Source organism: Triticum dicoccoides, chromosome 7B, assembly GCF_002162155.2.
Source record: "Triticum dicoccoides isolate Atlit2015 ecotype Zavitan chromosome 7B, WEW_v2.0, whole genome shotgun sequence".
Classification (NCBI taxonomy): Eukaryota; Viridiplantae; Streptophyta; class Magnoliopsida; order Poales; family Poaceae; genus Triticum; species Triticum dicoccoides.
Window position 1 is genome coordinate 638,726,154 of NC_041393.1, and position 15,306 is coordinate 638,741,459.

General features: G+C 40.1%; 1 protein-coding gene across 2 annotated transcripts in view; it reads left to right on the forward strand.

Moving 5' to 3' along the window:
- LOC119338036 (BEACH domain-containing protein B-like) overlaps nt 1–15,306 on the forward strand; it is a 31,042-nt gene that overhangs the window by 5,160 nt on the left and 10,576 nt on the right. For both annotated transcript variants that reach the window (XM_037610322.1, XM_037610323.1), the window contains exons 4-26: nt 966–1,139; nt 1,489–1,809; nt 2,419–2,638; nt 3,420–3,473; nt 3,820–4,224; nt 4,688–5,006; nt 5,118–5,579; nt 5,668–5,826; nt 5,943–6,092; nt 6,168–6,323; nt 6,435–6,476; nt 6,575–6,919; nt 7,384–7,557; nt 8,634–8,794; nt 9,246–9,534; nt 9,878–10,295; nt 10,386–10,719; nt 10,837–11,025; nt 12,384–12,627; nt 12,736–12,939; nt 13,008–13,229; nt 13,321–13,497; nt 13,578–13,690. In XM_037610322.1, coding sequence (XP_037466219.1) covers nt 966–1,139; nt 1,489–1,809; nt 2,419–2,638; nt 3,420–3,473; nt 3,820–4,224; nt 4,688–5,006; nt 5,118–5,579; nt 5,668–5,826; nt 5,943–6,092; nt 6,168–6,323; nt 6,435–6,476; nt 6,575–6,919; nt 7,384–7,557; nt 8,634–8,794; nt 9,246–9,534; nt 9,878–10,295; nt 10,386–10,719; nt 10,837–11,025; nt 12,384–12,627; nt 12,736–12,939; nt 13,008–13,229; nt 13,321–13,497; nt 13,578–13,690 — 5,332 coding nt within the window. The remainder of the gene's footprint in view (nt 1–965; nt 1,140–1,488; nt 1,810–2,418; nt 2,639–3,419; nt 3,474–3,819; nt 4,225–4,687; nt 5,007–5,117; nt 5,580–5,667; nt 5,827–5,942; nt 6,093–6,167; nt 6,324–6,434; nt 6,477–6,574; nt 6,920–7,383; nt 7,558–8,633; nt 8,795–9,245; nt 9,535–9,877; nt 10,296–10,385; nt 10,720–10,836; nt 11,026–12,383; nt 12,628–12,735; nt 12,940–13,007; nt 13,230–13,320; nt 13,498–13,577; nt 13,691–15,306) is intronic.

A 15,306-nucleotide genomic window follows, 5' to 3' on the forward strand; every position in this document is an offset into this window, starting at 1 on the left:
GGGAAAAAGTGCGTCCGGACCGGTCGGCGGATAGATACAGGACATTGTTGGATGGCAAAACACATCCGAACCGTGTAGTCCGGACGTATGCGGGCGGTTTGAGGATCCGCTTTGGAGATGCCCTTAGGTCACATGTAGTTTGACTCATTTAAGTAAAAGCAAATCAGTAGAATGGTCTTGCCAGCAGTAATGCTAGTAGGCAGGGCTAACTTCTCCATTTTTGATCTTTATACTTTCAGAGCAAATGTAAGAGAGGTAGCATGGTCGTTTGATGCTGTTAGCGGACATAATATAGTGACCAAAGAGAAGAGAGTGTGCATTGTCCGACAACAAAAATTAATCATAGAGCTTCACTTAGAGACAATAACAACAGTTCCTAGTTTTAATCCTATTGCTTTAAGTAACCTACTTAAGTTAGGTGTCAGCTAGCAACTAGTGCTTCCGTAAGTCCAACACCTTTTGCTTCTTTTGTTGAGTCAGTGTGCTTAAGGACTACTTTTCTATTGTTGTGCAGTTGGGCTGTGGTGTGTTGTCCTCCGATGTGGAATCTATTTTGGTGCAGAAATCCTGACCAATTTTTATAGGATTTCATTGTTATGTTTGTGTGCAGGATGGTCTTATGTAGCTAGTATATTGAAAAGAGAAAAGTTCTCTTTCTAAATGCCGCTAACATACCAGATTTAGCATTAACCAATGTTACCCCAATATCCATGTCATACCGGACCACCACTCATGCTAAATTATCACTGCAGTATTCAGGCATTTGTCTGCTGGCAGTGCTGTACATGATAAATTCGAGTTCTAGTGGGGTTATACGAGCAAATGCCTTAAGCAAAATACATCAATGCTATGGGAGCATGTACTATTACATGGGAATGTATTGCTGATTTTTTATGATATTGTTTGTGATTTTGGCTCTTACTGTGATAAATGGACTCACATCTGCTCCTGTATTGCATTATTAGGTGGCACCAGTCCAGAATCTTCTCCAAAGCATTCGGACCAACTAGAACCCCTGGAATTAAGCGCTGAAAGATTGCATGTCCTGGAGTGCCTGACTATTCTGACTCGCTCCGTGCATAATTGTAGAGTATTTAGCTATTATGGTGGCGTGCAGAAGGTTACTTCTCTACTAAAAGGTACTCCCTCCGTCCGGAAATACTTGTCATCAAAATGAATAAAATTGGGTGTATCTAGATGTATTTTAGTTCTAGATACATCCCTTTTTGTCCATTTTGATGACAAGTATTTTCGGACGGAGGGAGTAGCATTTCTCTTCAGATGTTGGTACATTCCGAGAATTATCTCCGGGTGCTGGATATTTGTTCTGATTACTTGTTCTATGTTCAAGTATAATTTCTTATTTTCGTACTAAATGTTCCAGTTGTACCATTATTTCTTGTTAGCTTACCTATACTTTCCTGCATCTGATTTTGATGGGTCACTATCCAAAATTTTAAATAACTCTTTCGTCTTTGTTATATTCAGCCGCTGTTGATCAGCTGAAAGCCTTGAACAGTTTGCATGCCGTAGATGACCAATCTTCAGATCAAGCAGTAGAAAATACAAGGATGATGCTAAAGATACTCATATGCATAATCACAATAATTTCAAATTTCATGAAGTTGGAACCAACTGCTACAAGGGACCCCTATTTTGTCGATACCACTAAATATGTCCGATCGAGCAGTTATTTGGCTACGGTTTCTCCAAGTATTCCAGAAAACACCATTCCTGATGCACTTCAACATTGGCAGCAAAAGGCTACTATTCTTGTGCTGGAAGCTGGTTGTGTCAATCGGTTCGTAGGTAAAGTTGCCCTTTAGCTGTTTATCAAAATTGAAATTCTGCAACTTTTTTCTCAAACATACATTAGTGCAGTAGCATCTGTTGTCTACTTTACTGGATTGTCATATAAAGCCTTCGTTCTTCCTTGACAATAGATTCTAGGAGTTTCAAATGTCGATTATTGAAGGTTTGCTCTTAGGAGCCTTATGTTAATTACTCCTCATTGATGATTTATACTTGGTATTTTTTAAACTAAAGAGAGGACTTAGGGAGAATCCTGATGTGTAAAGGGATACCAATTAGAGAAAAGGGCATAGCCATTGTCTGCACAGTTCACTGATTAAAGTTAAGCTTTTTATTGGTAGATGGAAAATCATACTTCTACTTCAGTCTTTTGTGTTTAAGAACAAAAGTAGTGAAGAACAAAATAGCACTACTCCCTCCGATCCAAATTAATTGACGCTGCTCTAGTATAACTAGTACAAAGTTGTAAGCACCATGGACCACAAGCAGTGCATGCCTATAGATGTTTGCCGGTGGACCCATCTGTAATTTACAATGTCATCATATATCTCTTATTGAATTTCTATCATTTTTATTATTTGATAAAACATAGAAATGTTACTGCAGAACTGTTACGGGTCATTCAGAGGCTGAATTTGAAAGAGCAGTGGACTGATCTCTCACTTCATTTTACCACTTTGTGCACCCTTCGATCAACTATATCTGGTACCCATGCACAGAATCATTTCAGAAGCATTGGTGGGCTGGAAATTCTACTGGATGGATTAGGACTTCCTTCAAATAAATTTTCAGTTTCAAAGCATTCATCTATATCAAGAGATGAAAGGTGCACCTAGAATACTTCTGTTTTTCATTCCATATTTCCTTACCTTATGCTCTCGTATTATACCCATAACGGCAAACATTCTGGTTAAGATGCAAACTATATATACCTAAGAGTTCTCTAGTTCCAAGTTAAAATTATATCGCAAAAGTCAAAATGCAACATTGCTTTGCAAAAAATCGTATCAAAATTCACTATTAAGTTAAAGACGCCATTTTATTTATTTTTAGCACATATATAATGTGAATGCGGAATTTCTATATCTATTCCATATTCAAATTGCAAACTAAAATTTACTTGAAATCGTTAAGTTTGGCATTTTCGTTTTTGTGTCAGTTTCAAAATATTAATGTTATCTACGATATTAGTTTTCAAATTTGATATCTATTTTTTCTGACAAATTTATGGGGCAGAGTGGTTGACAATGTGGAACATACAGTTGCAGTTCTTTAAATCATATACACTCATACATCAGACTTAGTGTTTAGACTGTTATTTACATCCTATGTAAACAAATGTAAGTAGTGACCTAAAATGTCTTACATTTGTTTACAACTTTTTCATTATTTTTTCTGCCAATTGCTTGTACAACTTCTGGAAAATTTGCAAGCTCTATTACGGGTGATAATAGGAAAGTTTTGCAATGAACAATTTGTTTCTGAAAAATCTGCTGTGAAATATTAGGATGAGAACCTGCTAGGTTAAGAGTTGAGCTCTACTGTGCTAGCTCACCTTATATATTTTATCCCCACTTTTATGTTCTGACATTACCATGCTTTTATAGGGGTGAAATTCTTCTTCTGCAGCTACTATATCTGGAAATTCTGAGTGAGGCAGTGTATCCTGTGCTCTAAACTACTTTTAATTGGTGATCACAATATGTTTCAGACTATTAATACGCTTCTCTAAACATAAAGAACATCAATATGCTGTGCTAATCTTTATCATTGGAACAGATTAATGTACGTTTTGACTATGCTCTACCAAGAAAAAAAAGAGTGTTGTTTATGCATTTTCTTGACAAATTCTATTCTTTCTATCAATGCATCGAGAGGCATGGCCTTTCGTGTTTTCTTTGAAAGAAAAGACTTACAATAATATTGAAGAATTTGATAGTGCATCTAAACTTCGATATTATACTGTTTTAGTATTTTCCCCATATTTGGTCCTTGACTGCTGTTCAGATTTGGCAATGTCAACAACTTGGAATTTTTATGCGAAAATGGATTGGTACATAAATTTGCAAATAGCATAAGTTGGCCTGCATTTATGATTCAGGAGTCTCACCGGCAAAAGGATACTACAAAAACTCTTCTTGCATTAAATTCTATCTCTGGTCCAGTTCAGTTTCTTAAGATAACAGAATGGAATGACTATTCTCTAAAGTTGAGCATTGCCCTTTGCTCTTTCATTCTCCCCTCAAATGTCGTAAAATGCTGTTCTGATGAAACTGCTATCAACCAAATTTCGGCATCCATACCATCAGCTTATCAGGAGCAATCCGTTAGATGGATGATAAGGGTTCTCCTAACAGTTTTTCTTTGCATCAAAGCTTGTGCTTGTGAATCGGAATTACCAAGCCATATAAAGTAAGTTTTAAATGTACTGGCATGAATATTCTCTTCAGCTAGAATAGTTAACTACAGTGTTCTGTTACTTTGTTCAATGCTACCTAGCTGCTTCATTTGCTCCATGGAAGATATCTGAAGCTAATGTATTTTAGCAACCATGGAGTTTAGCTGATATTTTCTGAAGCTAAATTCTAACATGCAGTGATCAATATGTCAGTCAAACCCGACTTGAATCTATTAGTTATTGGGAGTGACTAAGAATATTCTGTAGTACACCCCATAAAAAACTGTTCTAGTGTACACTGCAACTGTTACCTATGCAGTGGATTAGTTTGACGCTACAGAAACTGCTGTACATAACAAGATTGTTTTTTTTAAGTTGAAGTCATTGAAGATCTGTATGTTTGAAGCTTTGAAGATTACCCTTTCCCATCTCATTTAATGACAAAATGCTCCCTGTATGATGTGACTCACACTACAGGATATTAGCCAAAACCATTCAAATTTACACGATCCGTACATTCAGAAGGGTTCTTGTTTCAGCGCCAGCTCTACTCACAGCTTTTCGAGAGGAAGGTGTATGGGACTTGATATTCTCCGAAGACTGTTTCTATGTTGGGTCATCTGTGGAAGACATCCAATTTCATATTGGTACAGAGAACCAAAATGACAATGTCAGAAATAATAGGACAGCAACTGATTCTCAAAGCTCATGTCGGACTGATGTTAACATTCTTCAACTGGAAGCTATTTCCTTTCTGGAATTTGCTGCGACACTTAATGAAAACACATATAATCTGGTAGTATTTTCACTTCTGTTACCTTATATTTTATATTATTCTTATCTGTAATAATGACATTTCTATTATTTTGAGTTCTTTTTCTTATTATATTATTTTCGTTGTTTGTAGCCAGAATGCTCAGCACTAGTGGATGCACTTGAGCATTGCGTTTCAGATGCGGTGGTGGCCAGCATTCTTCTTAAATGCTTTCGTGTTATCCTACAACTTGCCACAGAACAAACTTTAGATTCATTCATATCCTTGGATGCAATCACTAGAGTCCTTAAGGTCACATGCCTTCAAGCACAGGGACTACGAAACTCCAGGAATTTGCCTCGTCCCGAAATTACCATCGATAGAGATGGTTCTCAGACAAAAAGTATTGAGATGACTTCATCTGAGGACAGAACTGATCACACTCTTACATGCCTAAAATTAGGTGTAAACCTCCTTAAGGATTATGTAACTATATCTAGCGATGGAAGAATTCTAGTTTTGCACAATGCTGAATGTATTGAGTGTTTATTCAACTTATTTGAAGAAGAGAGCCTACGGAAACAAGTACTGGAGCAAGTTCTTGCCTTATTTAGGGTAAAACTGTGTTTTATCTCAAATTTCCCTCTGTTAATATTGTTATAACTTTTGGAGCTAAATTATTCTTATAATTTATTGTAATCAGTTGCCTCCATCCTCAGCACAAGATCATGCTGCAAAGTTGCATCTATGCTCCAAATATTTAGAGAACTTCACACAAGCAAATGAAAATGAAAAGGTCAATTCAGAATTGTTAATTGATCTACTGGTCAGCATGAGAGAGATCATTATGATGGACCGCGTGGTAGGTTCTCGTATTTTTCTTGGCATATAGCAATTGAAATAGCAGTAGTGTTTGTTTTCTACTATAAGTGACATAATATGTTGACAAATACACTTTTATACTCCATTTTTGCCTAGTACTATCAAAATCTATTTCGCAACGAAGGGTGCTTTCTGCATATTATCTCTTTGTTAAACGGAACATTCAATGAGGCAATTGGTGAGCGCTTGGTACTTAATGTCCTTGAGACGTTAACCTTACTGCTTGAAGGAAATAATGCTTCAAAGGTAATCATATCGTTGTATGTTGTTTTAAGCTTTTTTTTGTCTGTTGTGCTAATTAGTCTTGGTTTGTCTTGTCAGGCCGCTTTCAGAGTGCTAGTTGGTGTGGGTTATCAAACATTACAGAGCTTGCTATTGGATTATTACAAATGGTTGCCAAGTGAGAGGCTCTTGGATGCATTGCTTAATATGCTAGTTGATGGGAAATTTGAGATAAATGAGAAAACAACAATAAAGGCTAGTATCTTTGAACCAATTTAACATGATGTTATCATTGCTGGGCGCAGTTAATTATTGTGCTTCATTCTTGTATCATTCTCATAAATGTTTTCTTAATTTATTTCTCAGAACGAAGACGTTGTTGTATTACTTTTGAACATTTTACAGAAGGTCTGTTCTCTCGCACACAGAGATGTGATTACCATCCTTTGATAAAATTTAATTTATGGTTTACATTTTTTGTAACATCAGCAATTTCTGATTGGCAGAGCAGCACATCACTTCAGCATTATGGGCTTGTTGTACTGCAGCAGTTGCTGAAGCAATCCATTACAAATAGAACTTATAGTTTCAGAGCAGGGTTGCTTAGTGTTCTTCTTGATTGGTTTTCAATAGAAGAGGAGGATGATACAGTTAACGTAATTGCAGAGTTGATTCAGATAATTGGCGCACACAGCATATGCGGGAAAGATATTCGGAAAATCTTTGCCCTCTTACGCAGCGAGAAGATTAGTGCCAAGCAGAAGCACACTTCTTTGCTTTTGAGAAGTCTCAGCCACATGCTCAAAGAAAAGGGCCCAGAAGCCTTTTTTGAGTTCAGTGGCCATGATTCTGTGCGTTCTGTCATATTTTATCACTTATAATTTGTTTGTTTTGTTATCCGTGTTAATAGTGACAGGCTGCGAAGTTTTGAACTCAGTGTTTCCTGGGTGAAAATTAGTTTTTTTTTTTGCACTGAAAATGGGTTTGTGGGGAGTTTGACACCACCAAGGTGTGGCTATGCAACCACGGTAGCAAGTTGTGTGAGTGTTCCTAATGATCTCCTAGCCTTTTGGGGATGAAATTCTGCCATTTTAGTACTTGTACATGTCTTCTGCTGTATGTTTCTAGACATATGTTACCTTGTGTGGAGTTAATTATGGTTGCACATATAACATTTGACGATGATGTTCTGCCACTAACATCAATTTATCTATTTCAGTTTCATGTGTCTTTTGAACATTTTATATGTCACAGATACTACACGCATACAATACATAATGTGGCGATGGTCTGACATCTTCCTTTTTTTTGATAGGGTATAGAAATAAAATCTCCATTTCAATGGCCTTATAATAGAGGACTATCTTTTTCTTGCTGGTTGAGGGTAGAAAACTTCCCAGAAAATGGTATGATGGGCCTTTTCTCCTTTTCCACAGAAGATGGAAGGGGGTGCTCAGCCATGCTTAGCAAAAGTGCTCTAGTATATGAGGTAATGGTGTTTTTCTACCTCATTTTTAGTCAAATCAGCTACTTGAATTGCAGTTATTGTTGTGAAACAGTTCATCAGATTAATGGCTTCTGTTAGCTAGCTAGCATATAGATAGAACCATATCTTTCTTTGCCCTATCAAATAATCAAAAATCACCATTTTGACTACAACACTTGATAAGTCTATCTGATTTTAACACAAATACGTGGAAACTGACACAATAACAGCCTCAATGGGGATTCATAGAAATTGACACGATAATTTCGATGCAATGAAACGAAAAAGTCTTTTGCGTTTTCTCGAAAAACAACAACTTCACTGAACATATTTACTAATTTCATAAAAGTTCAGAGAAAACCCCAGTTCCTCTATGCCATAATTTTAAATATGCGTTGCTAATGTTGGCTAAATTGAGCAATTTTGATGTGATTACACTGATTCTCTCTTGCTTATAACTCCATACGATGTTTATGAGTTGTGACTAGTTATTTATAGAGGTAGATCTGTTGCATCCAAAAAAATTCTTTAGCTACATTCTACAATGTGTGGATGCAAAATACCATTGAGTTTACAAAGGAATTGGTCATATTTACTCTAAACCTGCATAGATTTCCAGACCTCTCCAAACTAGAAAACCAGATATGCCATCCCCCTAAACTAAAAACACAAAATAAATTATTCCTGTAGCATTGGCTCCAGAGCAGTTTTGCCATTTTGGACACTCCCTTCCCCTCTAACTCTTATCCCTCCCCACTAGTGTAGAATAAGGCAGTGAGAATTTGATATATTGACGGGTTACTGTCATGTACCCATGCTCAACGTGGGTGGCAGTCTGGCAGAGGAAGAACTTTTTATTTATGTTACTCATGACATGCCAGCCCATGTGGTAATAATAGATCACATTGCCTTTAACCATGAGAAAACAACATCTAGTTTTGGTCTAAATCTTGGGCCACAGGCATTTCAGATGATGACGGTCTTCATGTTTGCTTCCACCATGGTAGCCGTATGTTTGGTTTGTAGGCCATGTATTTTTGTATCCTATGCTAAAGTCTGGTTCTTCCCTGCTTTGGCAGTCTATCAATAAAAAACATCAGTGTGTTTTGTTACAACTCAAGCTCCCACCGAAGGAGTGGAAGTTCCTTTCTGTTACTCATACAATAGGAAGGGCTTTTTCCGGAGGAAGCCAGCTGAGATGCTATGTTGATGGGGAGCTAGTATCATGTGAGAAGTGTAGGTGAGCAAATCATTCTTCATCCGTAATTTACAATGATGTTGTCATCATCTATTTTGCATTGGGGCCTAACATGTGGCTACATTAATGTATTCTAATCATATTTTCCAATTAAAACTTCTTACATAATATTGTTTACAAGTAATTATTTATTCATCTTGTTAAATTGATGAAAGATAGGTTTGGGGTTCTCAACATGTACTTTCATATGTTAAAGTATTCACTCATGTATAGTTCTAATTTGTAGATCCATAGTGTAGTCTGGCTCAAAGCACCCATGTAACATAGGGAACTCCCAAGACTTTGCAAGAGTGAATTTATCTGGATATCTTCCTAGTTTAGACAATGCCATGTTGCCATGATATTATTATTTTCTGGAAAAAAGAGATACTGTTAGTTTTGTTTCCCCTGATTTTAAGCTTGTAAAATCAGAAGTTATTGTTGCTATTTTCAGGTATGCAAAAGTCAACGAGGTAATGACCCGCTGCACCATCGGTACAGAATTGGTACCTCTTGGCGATGAACCAAATTCTATTGGTTTTGAAAGGACTTTCGCCTTTACTGGTCAAATGGGCCCAGTTTATGTGTTTTCTGATGCTCTCTCCGCAGAGCAAATAAAAGGCATATATAATCTGGGACCAAGTTATATGTACTCCTTCCATGGCGACGATTCATTGTACAGGGGAATTTTGGACGCACGAGACGGCATCTCATCAAAGATTATTTTTGGTCTTAATGCACAGGTTCCAATCTCTTTCTGATAAGCATGACGTTGTCCTTATTTCATCAAGTGTAACACTCCAGTCCAGGTAGTGTTTGCCCATGTGTGTAGTAGATAGTGTAACTGGAAATGGGATTGGCCCAGCAAAAGTTTCAGAAAGTTTGGACCGCATGAAGCTATAAACTTAAGGGAATCAAACATAGCAAACTCTGCACAAACTGTAGTTTCGGAAAAAAAACATGTAATTTGCTATATGTGTCCAAATCGCTCCATGTTGGGCAACCTTGAGCAGATTTTGGGCTCTTTGGAGTTACAAAGAATTCAGACTGACTAACAGAATATTTTTCTTTCCCACATATTCTCAGGCTAGTGACAGCAAGACTTTGTTCAGTGTGTCATCCACACTTGATAGTGCTGACAAAAGCACAGTTGAAGCAACAATCATCGGCGGGACAAAGTTATGTTCACGACGCTTGCCACAGGATATTATTTATTGTGTTGGAGGAGTCTCTGTATTTTTTCCTCTCTTCACTCAATTTTGTGACGCTGTAACTAATGGTGGGCAATATTGTTATACATCTGTCATCAATGATACATTGGCAGCTGAGGTTATTGAGCTTGTCGCGTCTGTTCTGGATGGAAATGTATCGAATCAACAACAGATGTATCTTCTTTCTGGGTTATCCATTCTGGGTTTCTTGCTTCAAGCTGCTCCACCTCAGCTGTTAAATATGAAAACACTTCCTGCAGTGAAGTATATGTTCGATGTGTTGAGGAACTGCGGTACTCTCTCTCTCTCTCTCTCTTAGTTAATATCTTTTCCTGTGTGTCTGACGAAGCTACACATTGTTAATATTTTTTCTGCATATTCAGGTATGTCTAAAGTTCTTCTGAAAGATGCTATTTCACGAGTTTATTTGAATCCAGAAATATGGGTATATTCAAACTATGAAGTGCAGAGAGATCTTTATATGTTACTGATACAATATTTTGAAACGGATGGAAGATTTTTACCACTACTATGTGGACTTCCTAGGATTATTGACATTGTGCGCCAATATTATTGGGAAAAGGTAGATTCTAAGTGTGTTATTGGTTCAAAGCTGCTGCATCCAATTACTAAACAAGTTATTGGAGAGAGGCCTAAGATAGAAGAAATCCGTAAGCTTCGGCTTCTGCTTCTGAGTTTAGCAGAAATGAGCATAAAGTAAGTACGTCTAACTTTAAAAGAATCATTTGAAGATGTTTTCTCCTGTCTACCCCCCCCCCCCCCTTTTCCTTTGATTTCTTATGTAGATATCTTATAGTTGTACTTATTTCACAGGCTCAAAATTTCTCCAGCTGATATAGGTGCTCTTATATCATTTCTTGAGAGGAGCCAAGACATAGCATGCATCGAGGACATACTTAACATGATCCTTCGCGCTCTTTCACATGACTCACTTTTGTCATCTTTCTTGGAACACGTAAATGTCCTCGGTGGCTGTTGCATTTTCTTAAATCTTCTTAAGAGGTAATATATTTTCATTGACCACTATCCAGAGCTAATTTTTTAATGTACATTAGTTTGTGCTAACAAATACACAACATATAAATCGAGATATTGCTTATCACGCAAATCAGACCCGATGGTACTTCACAATGGTTAAAAATTTAGTTGCTTGCTTGTGTAAAGTAATTGGATGCTTGATAAACCGCAAAACAACACAGAAAATTCGCAGTCCCTCAAGGAATTTTGCAAATTACGAAAAATGAACAACGAAATGGATCACATGAATATTGGAGCAGATTGAATGGTGAGGATAGTGGTCGTGTAACATTCATGCACCATTATAAGGTCTAGAGCTCATTTTCTGCCTATCTCAGCATCTTGAATTATATAGAAGGGCCTAGCTGAACATGGGGTGTCATGACTGTCACTGATGCCCCTGAATTCTTTGTTGTCGATGCTCTGCATGAGTGCTGTCACTACTGTATTTTGACCTGCTTCCTGCAGTATTGAATGACTCATGTTTCAGAAATGTCTGTCCATTTGGGCAGAAAAAAAGGGAGTTCGCTTTACCACAATTTCAGTTCACTGATGTGTAATATATTCAGCGACACCCACATTTTCCATGTACAAGTTTTTGTAACATAGACATCCATCTCCATGTTGTAGACTTGTAGTCTTCAACTGCGAACTCTAGAAAAGACTGACTTTGAATCCTGAACTAGGAAATTGTTTAGTTACAACCCTGAACTAGGAGAACAGTTCAATTTACCTCTCGCTTGGTCTGGCAGGTGGTTTTGGTTGAGATTTGTGCCACACGTGTGTTTTGAATGATGTGGCATCTATGTGAACAATTTTTCTCCCTTGAGCTCTTTGTCATTCTTAAAAATTCTTAATAGGGAGTCCAAGGTTCAGTGACAGAACTCATTAAATGGAACAGGGTGTGATGTTCCCTACATATAGACTGATTCATTTTGGGGAAGAAGAAAGAGAGAGGCAAAGAGGATGTCAATCTCTTATTGGACCGGCATAGACTTGTCTACTGGGTCCACATCAGATTTAAACCACTCCAAATTAGGTTGAGAGGGTAAAGTAAACTGTTTTCATAGTTCATGGTCGTAATATAGATGCTTCCGTAGTTCGTTGTTGTTAATTGGACTTCTGTCAAAGTTCTGGGCTGAAAACTAGAGTTTTGTTTGCAAGAACCTTTTTGTTTCTGCGGTAATCTGTTTACCTTCCATCTTCTGTGCATTGCATCACTGGATTTTGTATGTTACTACAAAAAACATGATTGTGAGAACCCATAATATCTAGGTATGTCATACTTGTTTAACGTAGGTAGTATGTTTCTTTTGGTATATCTCATTTGGTTCATTTTTCAGGGAATCTGAGCCAATCAGATTGTTGGGGCTTCAGCTCCTTGGAAAGCTTTTGGTCGGGATTCCATCAGAGAAGAAAGGAGCAATATTATTTACCTTACCCACAGGAAAATCTAGAAAAGAAATGACATCAGCACCTCAATTGTTTTTCCATGTAATATCTGAACGGCTCTTGAGATTTCCACCCTCAGATAATTCAAGTGCAACTTTTTTCGATGTTCTTATGGGTAGAACCAGTCCAAAACAGGTCATAATGACAATTTTGTGTGATGTTACTGTTTCATTTTATTATTTTACCATAACTTTTAGTAATTAACTGAAACTACAAATGTGGTCTGCTGTTTTCCCTGTATAGGTCCTACAAGAACACTCTCAGTCTGATCCATCAAAAGATACAAATTCCAACGCTTCAAGCTTGGATCACTTTTTCCTTCCTCGGATTTTGGTTTGCATCTTCAAATATATGCAGTCTTGTCAAGATTCTTCAGCTCGCACGAGAATCTTAACTAAGCTTCTTGGTTTACTCTGTTCAAACCCTACGAATATCGAGGCATTAATGGTACTGATTATTTTCTTAGCTCTATATAAATTACTCACTACGTGTTAATCCTGGGATGATTTTATCAGGAGCATGGTTGGAACTCTTGGCTTGAGACATCGACAAATCTTGATGTAATTAAGGAGTACAAACCAGCTCCTAAAGCTGAGCTGGACAATGTGGAGATCAATGAACTAATTCTTGTGAGGAAGTTGTACTCGTTGGTCCTTTCATACTACCTGAGCTCTGTAAAAGGTGGCTGGCACCAACTTGAAGATACAGCTCATTTTTTCCTTCTGAAATTTGACCAGGTTTGGTGTTATCTCCTTTTATATGAACAGCTTGGTACCATATATCTTCTGTTCGATTCTGATGACATTACTGGGATTAATGAATCTGCAGGGACAACTATCAAGTTCTTATTTGCTGCGGGACATACTCGATGATATTGTTGGGAGCCTGCTTCAGACATCTTCGGAAGAAAATATTTTCCTTTCACAGCCTGGCTGTGATAATGTCTTACATCTTTTGAAGCTTATCCAGGAGTTGCTTGTCAATCAAATAGGAATTAAGCTCTTGGTAAACCTTGAAGCATACTTTTATGAAACAGAAAATAATTTCTATACACACATTTCAATACTGTTCTTTTTCATTTACAGTTTCTATCTCCTAGCACTACAGACGAATCTTCATCCGATGACAAATGGAAAGAAGACATTAAGCTTACCGTAAATGAAATTTTAGATGCTGAGACCAATGGCCAGTGTAGAAGGTACTAGTTCTTTCCCTATGTTTTCCTGCATAAAATGCTTAGTTACTATTGGTAAATATGCGAGTCTTCTGTAGCTCGATGTGGAGTATTGCTTATACCTGCATTCTCACTCCTTGTACTGTTGTACATGCATTTGCTTTACATGGCCATTTTACCCCTTTTCATTCAGAGGTGCATATTGCAGTATCGTGCCAGGAGCCCGGGTTATGGTCAGGGGTTACCACCATTTGACCACTGGTTGCCAGCCCCGCTGTGTTTCTACCGTCCCCGCCCTAGGCGACGTATCTCCACTCCTTTCCCAGTGCATCCACTCCTTGCACAGATGCCTCAGCCGTCCCCTGTTGTGGCTGGCACTGCTTCAGGCCTCCACACCGAAAAAGGCTTCCGCCCCGCTTTATATATAAAGCAAAGATCAACATTACCTGGTACAAACGCACGCCACCACCACACACACACCCAAGGCAAGAAACAAAGGCGCTGAGCGCAGCAACACCACCCGTAGCACTACTACCACGAAGAGATGAAGCCGCATACGACGAACCGTGAACTCCAAGGCGGCACCTTCAGGAAGGATACGACACCGGAACGCGGCCACCGCCCGATCTAAGGATCAGAGTTTCCCCCGGAGCTGCACGACGGGCCGTGAGAGCCGCGACGACGCCTTCAAGAAGGGAACGAGCTTCGCGGCCGCCGGTCCGTCCGAAGACAGAACAGGTTTTCACCCCGGCCAACACTCACCGCCACCGAACACCACACTTCGGCTACCACGCCGCCCACACGGCCATGGCCACCAGGCAGCACCAAAGCCACGGTCTCTGCCGAGAGCACAGCGCTACCGCCTCCAGGGCCGCCGCCCCGGCATCCAAGACCTTGACACCACCTCACCCGAGACCCGCCGCTACCCCAACTAGAGAGACGGGCGGAAAGGTCCCACCTTTCGCACCCCTGGGCGACCCCCAGCGACGAGACCCGATAGGCCGGCCAACACAGGCATCCATCGACCCATCCTGCTACCCCGAGCGCGAGACGAGCTCGGTCCTGCAGCACCAAGAGGGGGACGAGGTCAGTCCTGTTGCACCGTGCGCGAGACGAGCTCGGTCCTGTTGCACCGCGCGAGACGAGCTCGGTCCTGTTGCACCGCGCGAGACGAGCTCGGTCCTGCTCCATCGGGGGCGAGACGCCCGGACCGCAGCTGGGAGAGGGCCAGCCCTTCGATGGAAGAAGCGCCCCGACGCCGAGGAGATGGGGAGAAGGCCTAAATGGACCGATTGCAGACGAGCCGACGCCGGAGAAGTCGGCCGTCGCCGCGGGTAGATCCGCCGAGCCACCGGGAAGCCACCATGACATCGGGAGGCCGCCACCATGCGCCGGGCCTCCCCACGCCGTCGCCCCCGGCCGGCGCAACGGCCACGCCAGACCGCAGCCCTGCCCGCGTCGTCCTGCGAGCTCCAAGCGCCGGAGCCCAGCGCCGCCGGCCGACCCCCACTACCAGATCCGGCCGGATCCAGCAGGAGGCCGTCCGCGCGCCACCTCCCGAGAAGGGAGCGCCCCAGACACCCGCCGCGCGCCGCCAACAGCCAGCCACCCCGCCGTCCCGCGAGCCCGCCGCCGCGCCG